The sequence below is a fragment of the Carettochelys insculpta genome, chromosome 4 (genome assembly GCF_033958435.1).
Source record: "Carettochelys insculpta isolate YL-2023 chromosome 4, ASM3395843v1, whole genome shotgun sequence".
Classification (NCBI taxonomy): Eukaryota; Metazoa; Chordata; order Testudines; family Carettochelyidae; genus Carettochelys; species Carettochelys insculpta.
The window spans coordinates 117,732,272-117,753,079 of record NC_134140.1 but is presented as its reverse complement, the minus strand read 5'-3'; the positions used below and the strand labels follow the sequence as shown (position 1 = coordinate 117,753,079).

At 43.2% G+C, this 20,808-nt stretch overlaps 1 protein-coding gene across 5 annotated transcripts in view; it reads left to right on the top strand.

Moving 5' to 3' along the window:
* The window catches only part of SMARCAD1 (SNF2 related chromatin remodeling ATPase with DExD box 1), a 109,535-nt gene that overhangs the window by 84,806 nt on the left and 3,921 nt on the right, over positions 1 to 20,808 (top strand). For all 5 annotated transcript variants that reach the window (XM_074993593.1, XM_074993592.1, XM_074993590.1 and 2 more), the window contains 10 exons: positions 815 to 874; positions 1,266 to 1,341; positions 2,878 to 3,013; positions 4,498 to 4,635; positions 11,727 to 11,822; positions 13,264 to 13,381; positions 13,591 to 13,712; positions 18,796 to 18,984; positions 19,575 to 19,693; positions 20,338 to 20,520. In XM_074993593.1, coding sequence (XP_074849694.1) covers positions 815 to 874; positions 1,266 to 1,341; positions 2,878 to 3,013; positions 4,498 to 4,635; positions 11,727 to 11,822; positions 13,264 to 13,381; positions 13,591 to 13,712; positions 18,796 to 18,984; positions 19,575 to 19,693; positions 20,338 to 20,520 — 1,237 coding nt within the window. The remainder of the gene's footprint in view (positions 1 to 814; positions 875 to 1,265; positions 1,342 to 2,877; positions 3,014 to 4,497; positions 4,636 to 11,726; positions 11,823 to 13,263; positions 13,382 to 13,590; positions 13,713 to 18,795; positions 18,985 to 19,574; positions 19,694 to 20,337; positions 20,521 to 20,808) is intronic.

Genomic DNA, 20,808 nt, shown 5'->3' with positions numbered 1-20,808 from the left:
AAAGATTAAGCAGATATGAAGTTTTAAGATCACACCTTTTATATATAATTTTTACTTCAGAGGAAAGCATGTGTTGTAATTTCTTTATGCTAATATTGAGCTTTCTAGGGTTATGTTTGGACTGCACTTAGACACCCACTTGTGGCTCATGCTAGTTGACTTGGACTTGAAAGGATGTTTAATTGCAGCTAAGACCTTCTGGCTTGGGCTGCAGCAGAAGGTTTATGACTCTCCCATCTCACAGGGCTGTAGAGTCCAGATTCCAGACCAGGTCCAGAGGTCAATACTGCAAAAGAGCACTGCAGCCGTAGCCCATGAGCCCAAGTCAGCTGGCAAGGACCTTCTGGGAGTGTCTAATTGCAGTATAGTCATACCCTCAGTGGTTGTAAATATGATGTTTAAACAGAACTGAAACTATAACTGATATTGATATTTAATATTTTAAAGATGCACATTAAAATTCAGGTGGTAAGTAAATAAGTGATAATTTTTTAAAAAAATTGTGTGTTTCACAAACTGCAGTTGTTGTGTGTTAATTTTACTCTAACTTTGCTAGATTCTGGTCTTAAAACATCTGCTACATTTTAGATTCCAGTAAGCTCTAGGAATCCTTAACACCTTTATCAGCCGTTTTTAATATTGCAAGATTTTATAACAGTGAAATTTATAAAACAGTTTCAAGATTTTTGCTTCAGTATAATTTTATTTGATTTTTAACTGCATTGTGGTCTAGTGCCAAAGAAGGCTAAAATGTGTTGCAATTTGTGTTAGTTTATATAAGGTTCATATATTTCTTTCTAATAATCTTTTGCAGATAACTGGATAAGAGAGGTTAATCTGTGGTGTCCTGCTCTTGATGTCCTTTTTTATTATGGTAAGAAATCTATTGGTCTTCAAATTAGAGAAACAAACACAGGAGTTTTAAGAATAATGAGCTTTCCTATAGCACCTTAGAGACTAACAAATTTATTAGGTCAGATGAAGGAAGTGGGTTTTACCATCAGAAGCGCATAACCTGATAAATTTATTAGTCTCTAAGGTGCTACAGGACTGCTTGTTGTTTGTGAGGCTACAGACTAAAACAGCTAGCCTTCTGAGATGAGTTTAGGCTAGATGAGACTAATCTGAAGATGTGATAAGTTGCATGTGCAGCATAATAAAGTCATGAACTAGACATTGGACAGCATTTTTAAGACAATTGTTTTAAATACAGATAGTTAATGGAGAGAAAATATTGTACTGATGTATTCTTTTTCTTCCTGTAGGGTCCCAAGAGGATCGTAAGCAACTCAGAATTGACATTAATAATAAAGTTGTACATTTCAATGTGATTGTGACTACGTAAGTACTGTAATTAAAAGAAAACAGTAAATGAGATCAAAATGTTATTATACTGACCTCTAGTGGTATTAGGGCATCATCAATTTCTTGAAGATGGAATCATATTTGAGCTCTCAGAAAGCTGAAATTGGATTAGCAGAGTATTGCCAATTGATTTATCTTTTTGAAATTTCAGTATTCCTGTTCAGATGACTATTGTCAAAGCATAGCCCCTTTTTGACCCACAGCAGGGTATTGGTAGGAACAGCTACTGCTTCCTCTGTCGCTAACCAGTGCAAAGGGCAGAGTTTAAAAATACAACCAGGAGCTGTGGGGGTTACACCAGGAATGCCACCATTACTTAAGATAGGTGGGAGAAGCTCACAAACGTTGGATATTGTGATGTTTGATATTAACATTGTAGAGTACAATAATATGTTGTCTTAAGGTAATTAACTGCATGGAAAGAGGAAGGCAGCTAAAGGGAAGTTGAGTGGGGAGAGCTATGTATGAGTATGTTCCTGTATATGCCACCATCTGTATTTGACCATTATGGATAATTTTCATTGATTGAAATCACTGAAGGCCTGCATCCCACCCCCCACCCCTTTGGAAAGCGTTAATGTTCCTTCTTGTCTGAAAGTTAGACATTTCAAGATGAAGATTTTACTTAACAACACCAGTGTTACAGTCTTCTGTAATTTGCCAGTGTCGAGATATGTTCTGTAACAAAAACAACAAAGGCAACTGTATCCTAAAGTCACCAGAACCATTGTGTCCCAGAGTCCTTCATCCACCCTTCGGAAATACAGATACAGGTGCTCCACATCTGCAAATGGTGTAAAAAGCCCACACGTATTAAAAATATTGCAGCTTCTGCATTTTTTTTGTCACAGGCCAGGCCACTTCCCTGCCGCCAGCTCTGTACCTCTCATGCCCCTGCACACCACTCAGAGTGGCTGTCTGCAAGGGCCACGTGCTGTCTGCCTCAGCACCAGCACAATCTTGTAGCTCACTTTGGCCAGAAACTGGCCAACGTAAGCTGCCTGGACCATGCTTTCATATTCAGTAATTTGTAAACATTCATAATTTTCTCACTAACTTTTCAAGGCTTGTAACATTCAAATTATTGTGTTTAAAAATCAGAAGTGTTATTGTCCTGTTCTGCCCCCTCCCCACCTCCTCCAAATGAAAGGAAAAATTAACAAAGTAATATGAATTTTTTGAGTCAGGGAACATGTGAGGTTAACCCTCGCAGAATTCTAATGGCTGTTGTTCAGAATGTAGTAGATGCTACCCTGTGTTTGCTGCAGTAAACTTTGAGGTTCTAGATATCGAATGATTATGGAGAGTATCAGCTTCTTGTTCGGTATTCTGCAATTGTCAGTGCCAAGTTGTTGTGGTTAGTCTCCTTCAAAAATACTATTTATTGGGACATCATCATTTGGTTTAAATGTCTTTTATGTCCTACTTCTAGGGTTTGTAATTTCACTGAGTTTCAATTTCAGTATGCATGTTAGAAGTTAAACATTTGCTTATTATGTATTCCTCTGACAGATATAACTCTGCAATAAGTAGTTCAGATGACCGCAGTCTGTTTCGACGTCTAAAGCTTAACTATGCAATCTTTGATGAAGGTCACATGTTGAAGAACATGGGTTCTGTACGCTACCAGCACTTAATGACAATTAATGTAAGAGGGGTTTTGTTTTTTTTTGAAAAGTTCTACCTCATTTTGTGCTCAGAGTCTTGATGAAAGTTTTGGCTAAAAACACAAATAAAATTATTGATATAAAGGTGTTATGTGTAACAAATGTAAGAAAATGATTGCATGCACTTAAATGCCAGTCAGGATCTAGAATTTCTACTTTGATATCTATAAGTGGAGATTTATTTCCCGTCTAAACAGAAAGCATCAGGGTCTCGCTGAGGTAGCAGTTAAATTTTAGAATTTTGCTCAATCTCAAAGTATTGCACTTAATATGAATTATCTAATATGCAATACCCAGACATTGACACGTGGGAGACACTGGCCCAAGACTGCTCAAAATGGAGAGAAATAATATGGGTTGGGATGTGGGAAGGGGTGAGGACTTAGTCTGGAAGGGGGGGCTCTGGGGTAGAGCCAGGGGTGAGTAGTTTGGGAGGGTTTTTTTTTTGGATCGGGGGATGGGATTGGGGTGGAAGAGGGTGAGCTCTCTGGCTGGGGTATAGATTCTGGTGTAGGGCCAGGGATGAGGGGATTGGGGTGAAAGAGGGTGCTCTGGGCTGGGGGTGAGGTTCTGGGGGCTTGGGGGGGTGCAGGTTGCAGATTCCAAGAAGGAGTTTGGGTGTGGAAGAGGGATCCATGCTGGGTCAGGGGTTAGGCATGTGGGGCTAAGGGTATGCTCCAGGAGAAGCTCAGGTGTGTGTGAGTGGACTCTGGGCTGAGTCAGTGGGTTGGTGTGCAAGAGGAGGTGCAGAGTCCTGGCAGGGTTTGCTGTGGTTTCTTGGAAGTGGTAGTAAGACTGTTGCAGCCACTATGCAGAGATACAGCCAGTGAGGTGCCATCTCTACAAGCACTGACCCAGCAGCTCCCACTGGTTGCAGTTCCCAGAAAGTGCATCTAGGTGCCACAGAACCTGGCAGTTGCTTCTGGGAGCTATGTGAAACCAGAGCAGGTAGAGAGCGTGCATGGGAGAGAGTGGAATTAGTTAATCAGCTGGGCCTGCAGACTGTCAGGAGTTCCCTCGTGGACCCCAGTCTGATAATTCTGTCATAGTCTAAAGGTGGGAGAGGAGCAAACACATGAATATTTTGGGCATCACTGTTCAGCAATTGACTTGAAAAGAAGTAAGGTATACAGCAAATCTCGTGAGGTAAATTTCCAATTTAACCCTTTCAGATAGTTTGTCTACCCAGCAGTTCCTGTAGAAGCAGCAAAACTTGGCTGTAAGATAACCTGCTAACCTGCTCAGAAAACTAGGTGTTAGTTTATTTGTTGCATGGTGTGGGCATGAAATGTACAGCTGAAACGGGGGATAGAAACGAATGTTAAATTACTATCTTCTGTGAGTTATTCAGCACAAAAAGTTGCCTAAGCTGTTCTTTAGAAGAAAAATATTAATTCCTCTGGTATTCATTTCATGTTCTTTTTAGTAACTAGTATTTGTGACTTTTTTCGTATTGGCCAAATAGGCAAAGAATCGTCTGCTGCTAACAGGAACTCCAGTTCAAAATAACCTGTTGGAACTAATGTCTCTGTTGAATTTTGTTATGCCACATATGTTCAGTGGTAGCACCAGTGAAATTCGGAGGCTGTTCTCTTCCAAAACAGTAAGCAATAAAATACTTTTTTTTTTCAAAAGCATACTTTCATTGCTGAAATACTCTTCTTTTACAATGTTTGGTTTAGTTACAAACCTATTACAGGAATCTGGTACACCATTGGAGACATCACATCATTACGAATAAGACCAAATGGATGAGATTGTACTGAAGCTTGATATCGCAAAACTCTTGTAATTTTCAGGTCTTCCAGTGATTAAGTGCATTCCAATAGATGTGTTCATGTGGACATGATCATTGGAGACTTTTTCCCTTGTGATACCCAGTGGGTCTGCTATGGATCCATCTGACATGGCACCTTCATGGTATGTAGGACACTGCCTACTTCCCACACTCTCAGTTCCTTGTTACTTCCAGTATCGGAGGGGTAGCCGTGTTAGTCCTGGGTCTGTAACAGCAATGAAGGGTCCTGTGGCACCTTATAGACTAACGAAAAGTTTTGAGCATGAGCTTTCATGAGCACAGACTCACTTCATCAGATGCTGCATCTGATGAAGTGAGTCTGTGCTCATGAAAGCTCATGCTCAAAACTTTTCTGTTAGTCTGTAAGGTGCCACAGGATCCTTCGTTGTTGTTACTTCCAGTGATCATTGGATCTTCTTTGTGCTCTTGCTTTGCAAGTGTGTTCTTTGTATTCATCATTTGTTAGTCATTCACATTTAGTTTGCATTTCAGTTCACAGCTGTATAGTCAGTCATCTGAGGGGTTCCCTTGCATACCCCCGTTTACAAGTCCCCTGACTGGGGCACGCCATGGTCACAGGTGTTTAAATCTTGTGAGAGTTGCCAGAAGCCTATGCCAATAGGTGATCCACACTCTTCATGTCTCAAGTACCTTTGAATGGCAAGCAGACTGATCAGTGTCCTGTTTGTTTTGGCTTTGCACTGAGGGCAGGTCTGTTCTACAGGGCAATGTCGACCTAAGGTGTGCAACTCCAGCTACTTGCATACTGTAGCTGGAAACAATGTATTTTGAGGCTGAGTTGACTCGGGGTCTTCACTGCAGAGTTTGATGTGAGAAACTCTCCTCTGACTCTCCTCCTTGACTCCATCTGAACAAGAAGCATAAAAGGATTACCAGAATCAACGATGGAGAAAAGGACATGGTACCCTAGCTTGTGATCTTGGCACTGTCACCTCTTCACCCTGCAGAGGGATTTGTCATATCTGGTGGTGGTTGCATCCCCGATAGGGAGGCATTTAAAGGAGGGGCTGGACCTTCCCTCCATGTGCATGATAGAGTTTATTTGGACCCTGTAAGACACCATGACAGTAACAGCCTCCATGCTCAAGGGCCACTTTTAGACTCTGTCGGACCATGGTGGCCTGCACTTATGTAGTTCAGCATGCCAGGCTACCCCTGCTTCAGTCCTAATTGGTCAGGGTCTACAGGCATGGGAGACACACCTCAGCACTCTCAGAACATGGGGGCTATGGTCCCCGCTCCATCTCTCATGCACATCAGTATGAAGGAGCTGCAGTAGGTGTGCCTCATCTGCTAGGTGTTTTGGACCCAGCTGCAGGGTCCTTGCATCTCAGTGCTGACTGATGACACCACAGCAATGTTTTCTATAAAACAGTGTGTTTCTCACACTTCTCTCGTATGCCAAGATGCCCTTTTCCTTTGGAACTTCTGCATATCCCATCACATCCAGGTGTAAGTGTCATCCACTAACAGCTAGGGGATGGCCTCAGGTACTTGTTCAGCACCAGTGAATGATCACTCAGAATGGACATTGTTTCATCCATTTTCCACAGCTGGAGTCATCTTCAGGTCATCCTCTTTTGCAACAAGGAGCAACTGGAAGTGCCATCTGTTCTGCCCCTTCCAAAATCAAAGCCAGGGTCCCTAGGAGATGCGTTTCACCTGTCCTGGTCACCTCTTCTACAATTTTCTGAATTTCCCTCACACACAAAGGCTCCTCCTCAAGATCCAGCCGTGCAAGATATCCCTCATTCTGATGGCTGTAACATGACACAGGCAGCTCTGGTTCACCATGTTACTGAATCTGTCAGTGGACAGGCTACTGATATTCTCTGCTCCCAGACTTCATTACCCAGGACCAGAGCCATCCAGAGTACCCCAACCTGGCATCTCTCCACCTAATGCCGTGGAAGCTCTGTAGTTGACTTAAGCTGCAGTGCTTGGACTTGATCCATGAGAACCTCTTGCATAGCTGCATACCCTCTACTTGGGTCACCTATCTACCTAGGTAGAAGCATTTCTCCATTTGGTCCACTCAGCAGGGTGTCTACCCAGAGCAGGCCCCCATTTCTGCAGTTCTAGACTACATGGTGCACCTAAAGCATCAGGGCCTGGCCATAACGTCTAGCAGGATTCACTTAGTGGCCACCTCAGCATTTCACTGAGAGGATGGTTGTAGATTCATCATCTTTGACAACCCCATGGTGGGGTGGCTCCTCAAGCATAGGCAGTATGTCCAGGTCAAAAACCGTGTTACCCAATAGGACCTGAACCTGGTCCTATCTTAAGTTTATGCACCCCACTCCCCTGCCCATTTTGAGCCCCTAGCGACTATCGTGGAGGGCAGTGCTATAAGACACACTGAAGAATTTGCATACACCAGGGGAAACTGAGGCACGACACAAAATTTAAATTTTCTTAATTTTTTATGCCCTCGAGACACTTAACCACACTCCCTAAAGATGTTAGCAAGGTGTCTCACTGGGTTTTACCTCGCAACCCAGCGCGGTATGCACGGTGGTCAGTCGGAACAGGGTTTACAGGGTTGTGGTAAAGATCCACAGGAATGGTGCAATAAACTGTCTGACCCTGTAAGAACGGATGAGGCCCTTTAGGGTAGAGAACACGAGACGTTTATTAAGGGGCAAAGGAAACACACGCAAGGATAGACCTAAAGTGACAAACTAAGAAGTTCCCTTTTCACCACTAGTTTTTAGCACAGGGTTTATCTATTTACAACGCTAGCCCTTGACCTGTGTAAAGCTGCGATGGACAGCACCCTCAGAACTTCCCCTTACTTACAGCGTGTCCCAGGAATCCCATGTCATCTTTGCTGAGTGCTGTAAAGGGAAGATTATTAATGCACAATACCTCACAATCCTCTTTTCACAGAGGTGCCAGTTAAACGACTAAATAAGTAATATATGACCCGCTGTGGGGTGTTATTCCCCCACAAGCAGGTTGGGGAGAGCCACGAGGCTCTCAACCCTACTCCCAGAATCACCTCTTACGATAATTCTGGACGCTCAACCTCCCTCTTGATCAGGGGGGAGCAAATGGTTTGGGATCGCCTCTTATGACAATTCCCTTTTTAGGATCGCCTCCTACGACGATTCCTGGTCTGGACCGCCAGTTAAACAGCGGATCCAAGTTTTTGGGACCACCTCTTACGATAGTTTCCCAAATACAAAGTCTCTGCCTCTTGCTGGCAGAGGAAATTATGCTTCTACAATACTATGAGGGTTGAATAATATCTCAGGCTAGCTATAAATAGCGCCCCCTGTGCTTTACATTAACTAGTGGGACAAAGGGTTACACAATATTTAATTATGTTAGTAGAACTGGGGCAATCCCAGCCTACCACCTGTAATATGCTGCTATTGCTTGACAATTTTATTATTTAACACATCCAGCAGCACGCGAAAAGGCAACAGCAAGCATAAAACATACACATTAACCAACTCATTACAAATACACCCTTTGGTTACCTCTCTCCTTAGATCTGTGTCCAGGTGCTGGGCCTGCAATCACTTCGTTCAGACGCTAGGAAGTTGTGGCTGCACAGGCGCGTTTTTACAGTGCCGCGCTAGGCCTGACAGGAAAGAGGAGTAAAAAGAGGAAACAGGAGGAAAAGAACCGACGTGGGAACACAAAAACCTCCTGCAAAGGCAGCCTTTAATTCTCGTCACTGGCCACTGGCAATGGTTGGCGAAGAGAAGGGCAGGACTGCTGCTGCGGTTTGCCCCCTCACAAGGCACACGCTTGTTTGGTGGCGGCGCCTTTGGCGGGCAAATCCTCTAGTAAAAACTGGAGCCTTCAGTGATTTCTTTAAAAAGCTCTTTTTGTGATCTTCGATCTGGAGCTCTTCTTTCTTCGGCGTCCCTCGATGACTTGTTGCCAAACGAGTTCCGGTAGCTGTCCCTCGATGGCTAAGGCATGACAATTGACACGACGGTCTAGCAGGTCTTCGCCAACTTCTTCTCTTCTTCTTCTTTATCCGGACGGGTCCGCTGCTGCGACACGACCGACAGACCCTGCAGGGGCCTCAGGCTCCTAACTTTATAGAGCCAGTCAGGACCTGGTTGAAAACCTTGTTGCATTTTGGTTGCCACGGCAACCAAGGAAAGGTCTATGTTACATATTTATAAGGTATCAAAAACTAACCAATCAGTTGTTAGAATTTCAAACCTAAACTTATACATATTAATTACTTTTTATGAATATGAATACCAACTGTCATTTCCAACTGTCATTTTTGTTTACTTTGCATTACACAGCCCTATACAGTATTTTTAAAGGGAATTTTAAAGTAAACCTTTTACAAAGCACTTCTATGGGTTTGATAGGGAATAAAGTCGCAAATTAAACAGCATAGATGTTTAAATGCCCAGTTCCTAAGGTTTTTGGTTAAGATGCAGGGAGAAACACACAGACATCTCAGCCCATGGCCAGGGACATATCAAGCACCTCAAGTGAGGATATTTCAACAGCAACCTACCCGCTTTGCCTTACCTCTCTTAGAAGATTGCCTTTCTGGTGGCCATAATCTCACTTACCGAGCTCCAAGCCCTTCCCTCAAAACTACCATATGCCGTCTTTTGTAAGGTCAAGGTACAGCTACACCCTCACGCAGCATTCCTACCTCAAATGGCCTCTCACTCCCACATTAACCAGGAAGGCTTTTTGCTGGTGTTCTTCTTGAAACCTCATTCCAATGATGGGGAAAGAGTCCGCCATTCCCGCACCTCAGGTGTGGCCTGACAGTTTACATTGACCACACAAGATAATTGCAATGCTTTATTGCAGTGGCAGAAAAAATGAAGGGCCTCATCATCTCAGCCAACCATCTTTCATCATAGATCACATCCTGTGTGGAGCTGACTCAGCCTGGCCAAGGTCCCAGCACAAGCCTTGACAGCCCACTCTACAAGGGAGCATTCCTCATGCAAGTCTTTATCCACACCCTCTGCAGGGAAGCCACATGGTTATCCAATTACACCTTGTAACAAGTCCAGTGACGCCCAGCCCCTTAGTCTAGGGTGGGCGGCAGCAAAAAGGGGGTTAGGGCACCAGCCCGTACTCAGTTCAGGCAGTCAGCAGCTCACCGCTACAACACCATACAGGCCCCAGCCCTCAATCTAGGGCGGGGCAGCAGTTCACAAGAGTTGTATAGTTCTGGGCCCAGCCCTCAGTCCAGGGCAGGGCAGCAGTCCCCAGATAATAGTACAGTTCTGGGCCTGACCCTTAGTCCAGGGCAGGGCAGCAGTCCCAAGTAATAATACAGTTCTGGGCCCGGCCCTCAGTCCAGGGCGGGGCAGCAGTTCACCAGGGTTAAGCACCGGCCCAGCCCTCAGTTTGGGGCGGGGCAGCAACACAAGGGTTAAGCACCGGCCCAGCCCTCAGTTTGGGGCGGGGCAGCAACACAAGGGTTAAACACCGGCCCAGCCCTCAGTTTGGGGCGGGGCAGCAACACAAGGGTTAAACACCGGCCCAGCCCTCAGTTTGGGGTGGGGCAGCAACACAAGGGTTACAGACAGGCTCAGTGCAGGCTGGCCCTGTCAAGGAGAGGGTAGGGGGGTCGCAGGCCCTCCCACTCCACTGCGACCCGGCCCGGGGCCCTGGGGGTCGCTCACACGCAACCACGGCAGTGGGGATCCAGACCGCAACACACCGCCATGGGTTCATGAGCGTCGTTCCCCAGGCCACTTCCTACCTCTACCTCTGCTGGCGGGAAGTCCCAGTCCATCTGGTCAAGGGGTCCCCCTAGGTCGGTCTCCTCCAGGTCATCCACCTTCGGGGGCTCCGGCCAGTCGTCCATCACAATGTCATTGGGGTAGTCGGGCGGCGGTAATACAGGAGACCCGAGGCAATCCTGGGCCTGAGTGCTGTAAGGATCCGCCGGGACTCTAGGGCAGACCGTTCCTGGGGCTTCTTCCAAGGCAGGGGGTCTCCACCGGTGTGAAGGTCCTGGTAGGTCTGGGAAGTCCGGGTAGTCCCCTTGGGGCATATGGACCCGGGATTGCTTGGAGCCGCTGGGGGCTTGCTCCTCCAGCCTGGCTGGGCAGCAGCAGGCCCTCTCCCTTTGGCGCCGAGGAGCTCGTGCAGGCACGTCCTCCCTGCCCGGAGGCCCAGCCTCGAATGGGTCCTGAGTCCCGCCTTTGGCTCTTCTAGCCCTTGGCCCCGCCCTCTGAGGGGCAGGCCTCTGGTCTCCTGGCTCCGGCCCCGACCACCAGGGCCTCTGCATAGCCTCCTCTGCCTCCGGGTCTGCAGGAGGCCATACTGACTCACTACACACCTTCATATCTCATGATGCCATTACTCTGCAGGCATGAGACAACATGGCCTTTGGCAGGGACGTCCTACAAGCAGCTACCAGGTAGTCTCCAACCCTTCCTCTGTGGAAACTGCTTTTGAGTCACCTGTTAGAATGCACATGAGCAATCATGTGAAGAAGAATTAAAAATGGTTACGTACTTTTCTTATCTGTTGTTCTTCAAGATATTTTACTCGTGATTGTTCCAAACCCCACCCATCTCCCCTCTTTTGGAATATTTGGGCAAGAAGGAAGAAGAAACAGAGAAGACTGGGGTGTGTGTGGGGGTGTCAGCAACGTCCTATATACCATGCCCAGCTAGAGGGTACTCTGGTGATCATGCTCACAATGTACATGCACACCTGTTGGAAACGATGTGAACAACAACTATGAAAGTTAAATAACCATTTTTTACAGAAGATAAAAGGGGAGAGCTTTTTTTCTCTCTGGTTCCTTGAGTGATTCTCTCTCAGATTGGAGTGTGCACACTAAAAAGTAATGTTGTTATTGGAGTTGAGAATTTTCACCTCGTAAAACTGAATTTTTCAAATGTTTTTCTTAGAAAGCTGCTGAAGAACACAGTATATATGAAAAGGAGAGGATCGCTCATGCAAAGCAGATCATAAAACCATTTATCTTGAGAAGAGTAAAGGATGAGGTAAATCCGTTAATTTACAGCTCTGCTAATGAATGTAAAGTGGTGTTGTGGCTGTATTGGTCCCAGGAGGACAAGATGTGTGAGATAGTACCTTTTGTTGAACCAACTTGTGTTGGGGAAGAGGACAAAAAAAAAAGCTTCAGAAAGTTATCGCTTAAGTCATTCTGTGCAGTTCAAAAATGTTGTTCCATCCTTGAACTTAAGCTCATTCGATTAAATTGTTATCTCACCCACTTTGAAGACTATGAAATAATTTTATTTTTGTAATGTAAAACATGGAGAACTCTTTGAATAAAGCAAAACAAAAAAGCAGTCATGTAGCACTTTAAAGACTAACAAAATAATTTATTAGGTCATGAGCTTTCATGCTTCTGATCTACAGTCCTACAACAGCAGACTCAATATAGAAAGTACAGAGGTCCACAAATGTTCTATCAAATAAAGCAGAAGACCTTAATTTTAGGAAACTTAGTAGAAGTGATGGCATTGCATGCCTCCTAGTATATACAAGAACCTTCAGTAAAGGCTGAGTGCCATTTTCATGAGCCTGTTCCCTTCCTTAGACCCAGTCAGTCCCTCTGTCTTCATCACCGGGAGTTCTAACTTCTTCACAGCCACCCCACCCCGAAATAAATGAGGCTTCAGCTGCTTCTCTTCTTCCATGGATCACTCTTCTTTTTCTTTGAGAACTTTGCTTTTTGTCTCTGCTGTTTCTAGTGCTCATTTCTTTCTGGCTTTTCTGTTTACAACATTGTACATGATGGTCTGGATGGCATCTCTGAGGTTTGCATTATTGTAAAGCAGTAGTCACCAAATGAGTGGCCTCACTTGTCACAAATTACTGTTCTGCTTCATAGTAACATCATTTTAATCAAAAGATTGACTTTGTATATATGGTATAGTTGCAAATGTCTGTTTAAAATAGCTCAAGGCCTTTTTTGTTCTAAGAACTCAGACGGTTAGAGTGCTTCATTCTCTCTGTGGTATAAGTAGCTTCTTTCTGCTCCCTTCCATCAAGGATTGTCTTCATGTAAGAATAGGACAAATGGCAACATCATGAGCACTAAAGTGTAGAAATTTAAGCTTAATCGTACTGACGCTTCTACTTTCCCTGTTTCTTAATATGCTCCTTCACTGCTTAGTATCATATTTTACTAGTTAATCAATGAAACCTAATCTAGATAACCTGCCTGATAGGTAGGAAAATACTTTCCAAATATTTTCAAAAATATTTCTTCAATTTTGGAATCTGTCGATTGTGACTTGAACTCTTAGGACCTGATCTGAAGTCCATTATGGCCAGTGAAAAGACTTAATGGACCAATCTCCTAAAAAGTTGTTTTTAAATGCACTTTTTTGCAGTCCACCCTTGGACAACATGCAATTTTAGATAATTCATAGGAAATGTCATTCAGTTTAAATATTTATCTTGTCTCATCAGGTCCTTAAACAACTACCTCCCAAAAAAGATCTTATTGAATTGTGTGATATGTCAGAGAAACAGGAACAACTATACTATGACCTCTTCAGCAAATTAAAGAAATCTATTGACAACCAGGGTATGTGAGGTTTTGGTTGTTTTTCCCAATTTGTCTCTTAAATTGTACTAAGTTTTTGATTTGTGGAAACATCAAACACTTACTAAAAATAAACTTACTGGTTTTGAGAGAACTCAGATCATAGTTGAAAATATATATAGATTTGGTTCCTTAAATCAAATGTGGAAATCATTGCCTTTTTTTTTTTTTTTTTTTTGGGGGGGTCATAGAGAAAAACTCAGAAATGGGCAATGTCATGATGCAGCTTAGAAAAATGGCTAATCATCCTCTGTTACATCGCCAGTATTACACAGTTGACAAACTGAAGATGATGTCAACACTTATGCTCCAGGTAAGCTCATAGGATTTACAAATGGTTCTTCATTTTAGTATTATGAATAAAAATATTTGGGTGCCAATCACTTGATCAGAACTATTTATTTTTAAAACTTTATTTATTTAGATTTTTCAGGAGGTATCTGTCTAATGCCCAAATTGCATGTCAGACATTTAAAATTTGCAAATAAATTTCTTAATCAGCTCTCAGAAGGTTGGCATAGAAGACATTTCTGACCTCACATAAGACCACATTTCATTAGCCCCCTCATTTTCTCAATTGACCCTCTTCTTTCTGCATGGAAAGCTTGGGAAAACAGTTGGGTCTGCTATCATTACCTAAAAGTCACCAAGTGTGGGCTGGGGACAATTAAAGTAGGAAAAGCACATGTATGTATATAGACTGTCCTTTTCCAAATTTGGCTTTGATTAACTCACGTAGGCTGTGTCTACACTTGCATTCCTCTTTCAAAAGAGGCATGCAAATGATGGAAATCAAAAATGCAAATGAGATGCAGATTTGCATATCTGACACCTCATTTGCATATTCTATTTCAAAATGGTTTCTTTCAAAAGAAGAAAACCAGTGTAGACACTGCTCTTTTGAAAGTAAACCTCATCTTTGAAAGAATCCTTCTTCCCTTTTTTGATGAGAAGACGGATTCTTTCGAAGATGGGGTTTGCTTTCGAAACAGCAGTGTCTACACTGGTTTTCTTTTTGAAATATGAATATGCAAATGAGGTGCCAGATATGCAAATCTGCGCCTCATTTGCCTATCTCTTTCGAAAGAGGAATGCAAGTATAGACACAGCCATAGTGTTTTGGATTACATCTCTTTCTAAAACAAAAGAAGTTAAGAATCAGCCTGAAGATACAGGCACTGTATCTCCTTGAGTCTGGCACCCTCTGCGCTGATCGGCCATGTCTACACTAGACGCAAATGGCCATTTCGAAGTTTACTAATGAAGCGCTGAAATGCATATTCAGCGCTTCATTAGCATGTAGGCGGCCGCAGCGCTTTGAAATTGACGCTGCTCGTCCCAACGGGGCTCCTTTTCGAAAGGACCCCGCCTACTTTGAAGTAGATGGGAATAAGGGGACTTCGAAGTAGGCGGGGTCCTTTCAAAAAGGAGCCCTGTTGGGACGAGCCGCGCGGCGACGAGCTGTGTCAATTTCGAAGCGCCACAGCCGCCCGCATGCTAATGAAGTGCTGAATATGCATTTCAGCGCTTCATTAGTAAACTTTGAAATGGCCATTTGTGTGACCATTTCGAAGTTTGGGGCTAGTGTAGACACAGCCATCATGTCACAGTGCCTGCACCCTGCCACCTGCTGTGACACCCTACCACTCTGTACTTATGTGCCTTTGCTGGGGGAGACCAAAGGTTCTGGCCCAGAAGTTGGGTAACAGATCCCAAGCAATGTAACACAGACAGAGATAAGTTTAGCTCTGGACGGGTTTGGTTGTACATCCTTGACAGCACCCAGGAATACAACCCTCAAAAGGAACAAGAGCCCCAAGTAAATCCATCTCACTCTGTATTCAGGTTTTACCCAGAGAGCTCATAAGGTATTGGTTCTCTTTATCAATGAGAGATCTATGCAGCTGTGGCTCCTCCCTCTAGTAACACTTCTTATAGAGTGAGCTTGATAATAAACAAAAATGTCTTCATTAAATATAAAAGGTAGGATTTTAAGGGATTGCAAGTGAAAACAGATCAAAGCAAGGCTATGTCTACATTACATGATAAAGTCGAATTTAAGGCAGTAAACTTGATTTTACAATATCACTGTCTTTACTGTAAATACAATTAGGTCAATTTTAGGGAACACTAAGGTTGATATTATAAAATAGTTGAAAGCGACTCAGTATAGGGTAAAGTCTGAATTTAAGAGTTCAAATTAAGGCTAGTGTGGAAATGCTGTATCTTTTAATAGACTATTAACCTTTAGAGGTGTACCATATGTATCCCACAGTGCCCATGGTTGTCCGCTTCCATCTCCAGTGCTTTGCAGGTGCAGAGGAATTAGGTAACAGGAAGTCTGCAATTTGAATTCATCACTGGGACGCTTGTGTTGGCTAGTCTGTGGGGGCATGCTTATATGAGAGGCTGAGAGACTTCTTTAATATCAGCTCAGTGAGTGCATCTGCCCATTAAAAATAGCCCCAGCATGGAGCTGATGGTTCTTTCTCTCCCTCTGTAAGCTGAGCACTTGGATTTTTTTTTCCAGTGCTGGCAATAGCCTCTGCCCCACCACACCACGTGGCAGATAGGCTATGGGGGTCATGTTTGTATGAGAGACTGAGAAACTTCTTTTCTATGGTTTACATTTGTACAGGGGCAGCCCCTGCCACCCCCACAGGCATCGTGCAGTCAGGGTTTTTCCTGAACCCAACCACATCATGGGCTAGCCCCCAACCCAATAAAAGAACGTACCTGCTGCCCAGTGGAGACCATGCTGCCAGACAGCACCATGTCCTGGTTTGTGCGCGGTGAGAGCTCTAAGGGCGGGAAAGGTTCTCGTGGGCTTGCTGTCACCAGGGGAAAGTCTCTCCCCCTGTGGCAAAGATTTTTTGGGACTTGCTGTTGCTGGGGAAAGGGACTGTTTCAACTGGCCCTTCAAACAACCTCCCCCCATACTGCATGATACCCCCTGCCTGAGCAACATGCTGAAGGATCCTCATTAACTAGCCCTTCAACAGTCAACCCCCATGCCTCCTGGAGTGCTAGTTGGCTTATCAGGTAGAAACCATACCATTCTACCCAAGTAGGGTGCTTCAAGTGAAAGAAAAGTAGCTGGAGGGCCAGTTGATATGGCACAGACACCTGGATGATCCCAGATCACAGAGTCTACATGCATGTGGAAGTTTGGTGAGCTCCATCCCTCGTGTTGGATGCATCTGTGTAGTGAATTGAGAAGCCAAAAATCCTGCATCACAAGTTGTCTTTTTTTCCTCAACTTAACTATGTTTCTGGATTCAAGGGGGAGGGCAGGGAGTGGCTGCAGGGTCATTAGAGATGACACAGACACTTGGGTGATCTCAGGTCAGTATGATAGACCCCGCCTTGCCTGACTCACTACCCCTTCTAAACCCAGCCTATTTGGTTTTCCTTTCCCTGGGATTTCCCTACTTTTACTTCTTTCACTCTGGAAGAATGGCCATTTGCTTTCCACAGTAGGCAATGAGGACAATGCAATGTGGGAAGATGACATCACATACCCACAACCACTTGCAGGGCATTTTTTTGTTTTTTGCCATACCACACAAGCAAAAATACCCAGAATGCTACAGTCCTGAGGGAACTGTGGGTTAGGTTCCCACAATGCACTGCTGCAACAGTCGATGTTTGACAATTGAGTGTGGCAGCAATAAGTTGACTGTGGGGAGGTGAGGCTAGTCAAATTCAAATGTATAAAAGCCAGAGTTATAAAATCGTTTCTAATAAAATAGAATTTACATCATAGTGTCAACGTAACTGAAATTACTAAACCAAAATAAGCCAAACTTGCAATTAAGCCGAATACATCAATGAACTCGTTATGTGCAAATTCTCAGCATGACAGTAGTTCTAATCATCTTTTCCTCAAGCCAGGCACCTCCTAGCTTGGATCCTTCCCCCTGTTCAGTTTTACTTGTTTCCAGCTAGAATCTTGAGTGGCAAATGGAAGTCTCCTGGTAGCTGGCACTGCCTATTGTGTGGTTTCCCACCTTTATGTATGTTTTCCCCTTTGCCCAAGTCAAGAATACTTTCTATTCACTTCTAATTTTTCTCACCTTGGCCGTGTCTACACTTATGAAAAACTTTGAAACGGCTGTGCTAATGGCCAAATCGAAGAATACTAATAAGGCGCTGAAATGAATGTTCAGCACCTCGTTAGTATGCCACCAGCCATGGCATTTCTAAAGTGCCGCGGTTTGCTCAGCCGTGGTTTGTATACATGGAGGTCCTTTTCGAAAGGACTCTGCCAACACTGAAATCCCCTTATTCCTATCGGATGAGTCTCAGGCAAGTGAAGTGGCCGGCGACATGCTAATGAGGTGCTGAATATTTATTTCAGCGCTTCATTAGTATTCTTTGATTTGGCCATTAGCACGGCCATTTCAAAGTTTTTCGTAAGTGTAGATGTAGCCCTTGAGTGGAAAAAATATAACATCCAGAATGGGTTCCAGCATCAGGTGTCCTGGCAGAAACAACCACAGTTTGGGCTTATTGGAAAAACAAAGTCATTCACAGATTGTTGATTTGAGAACAGAACCATTATATTTCTGGAGTGTCACTAATGGCCCTTTCTTAAAACATTTAGAATTATAAACAGATTCAAATTTCATATATCTAACTTCACATACAAGAATGATACATACATAGAAGTAGAATATATACATTCAGCAGCTGGTAACTTTAAAAATGTCACATGATGCATTTTGTCTAAAATATGTTGGAGTTATTCATATTTCTAGTCTGTTTTTCATAAAGCATTGGAGAGGGGGTGACAGGCATCTTAATCAATTGCAAATACAACCAGATTTGAATGTCCAACTGCACCTGGTGCCAAACAAGGAGAGTCCCAGACTAGACATGCAGCAGTTTGTCCCCTCTCCGAAATCTCTCCTTCCCACTTTCCAGGTATAGTTCCTTTCCCTTTGTCTTTCTGCCCAGGCCTGCCATCCTCTACCCACACTGCAATCTGGGCAGGCCTTCCAAAGATTTTTTTTAAGAGTCATCCAAAGGATATTTCTTCATGGGTAAAGAACTGACTTAGAGGTGAAAGGTCCCAGGGTTCAAGGGCAACTGGTTGGTAGCTAGTTAAGTAAAAGGTATCTCCGGGAGTTCTTCATAATTTAAGCTTCTGTAAATCTACCTATGATGACAGACATCAATCCCTCCATCTGCTACAAACAGAACTTGTAGATTTAATTTTGCATTAAACCTCTGTGAACAAAAATTGTGTGCTCAGGCCTAGTTTCTGGTGCTTTTTGTTCCCTGCAAAAAATATTGGATGCAACTGTAGCTGCATACTCCTTCGGGCTCTTAAGGTAAATGTAAATATGCACACAGTGAATTGCTTTGTATTTATTTTGTTTGTTTTCTTTTAGGAACCCACACATTGTGATGCCAATCCTGATCTCATTTTTGAAGATATGTCTGTGATGACAGATTTTGAGCTGCATTTGCTTTGTAAACAGTATGCTAGTATCAGTGACTTTAAGTTAGAGGTGGATACAATTTTGGAATCTGGAAAATTTAGAACTTTAGAGCGCATCCTCTCTGACCTCAAAGAAAAGGTTTGCACTAAAAAAAAATTCTAATTGAAATGTCTTTTTCTGTTCACAAATTTGCTTACCATCCTGAAACAGCTGATTTACTGAATCAGGGTTAACAAGCAGCTTTTACATGCTAACTGGATTTTTCTGTAGAATACTGCAGGATAGCTTATGACTTTGTGGCATGCATTTGGTAGAACTGTATGGCTGTGCTGTGTCCTATATGAAATTGATAGAATAGGGGAGATTTCCCTGATGCAAGGGGGAAAAAGTTAAAATCAATCTATTCTAACAGCAGTTTTACTTGTGGGTTTTTTTGTGTGTTTGCATTTCCAGTAAACTGTGTTACTAGTGCTGTAGCCCAGATAATATAAATGTTCAAGTGCCTAAAATTAGTAATCTAACTATATATTTTGGCACCTAAAATATGGACACCCCCTTTCTTATTCAAAGTAGATCACTTTTATTTAAATGTCTAAATGTGAATTCTGGTGGCTGACCTGGGCACTGAAGATGGAAAAATGTAGGCCCAAATATATAGTGCAAATAAGTGATTGTCTAATGTAGCATGTATATAATCGTCTTCTCTGACTTTTTTTCTCCTTTTCCAGGGTGATAGAGTTGTACTGTTTAGCCAGTTTACTATGATGCTGGACATTTTAGAAGTTCTTCTAAAGCAACAGCAACACAGATATATTAGACTGGATGGAAAGACACAAATTTCTGAAAGGTAAGTGAAACTTTCTTTGCAGAAGATGTGACCCATTTAAATGTACGTGTGCACCGTCTACATGAGGATTTAGTTTAATTAAGTTGCTAAAGGATGTTGATTTCTCACATCCCCAAGTGACATATCTGGATTAACTTAACTGTTGACTACACACCTCTCTGTTCCTCCATTTGCTCCTCTTTCTCCACTGAACCAAATTCAAGTTTATTGTCTTCACCATCTGTTCCTGATATTGTCCTCTACCCTTTCTCTTTAAGCATCATGCTGTCCGCTTCCCCACTGATTCCAGTTGATGCCTTCCATGGCTTCTTCCCTAGACTTCTCTATTTTATTCTTCTATCTCATTCTATTTGTAGAGTGCTCTTTCTGAGGTGGTTTGGAAGGCCACTAACAGGTCTTCACTTTATCTTCTCTTCCTTAAGACACACTTTTTAGCCGTCTGGTAGTGGTTATTAAGGTGTGAGGCACTTTGGATTAATCTAATGGTATGTGTAAATTGGGAAGTGGATGTTTATATTGAAAAAGATATAAAACATATATTTCTCTTTCTCCTGACAACTTTGCTTGTATATTGATTCCCACCCCCATTTCTATGTCTTGGAGACAGCTATTGCCAAGGCATGATTTGTGCTTTAATTTTGTAGGATACATCTGATAGATGAGTTCAATACAGATATGGGTATTTTTGTATTCCTGCTTTCAACCAAAGCTGGTGGCCTAGGAATAAATTTGACCTCAGCAAATGTTGTCATTCTTCATGATATTGACTGCAACCCTTACAATGACAAGCAAGCAGAAGATCGATGCCATAGAGTAGGTCAGACCAGGTATGTGTTTAATTTTACACTGATAAAGTAAAAGAATAAGTGCGTACAGTGTTGTGTCCCTGCTTGCTCTATGGTTTGCAAATGGTGGATCTTAGGGAGATGGAAGAAAAGAAGTAGTAGAAAATACCATGCTGAGGAGAAGGGCAGGCAGGTAGAGTATAGACAGAATGCACATGGAATAATTTAGGGGAAAGACCAATTGGAGCATTGATGTTGGAGAATGTATATTTGAAGTGAGTTGGATATGTGATGATAATGGGTGAAGAGTCATCAGCAAGGAAGCCATGG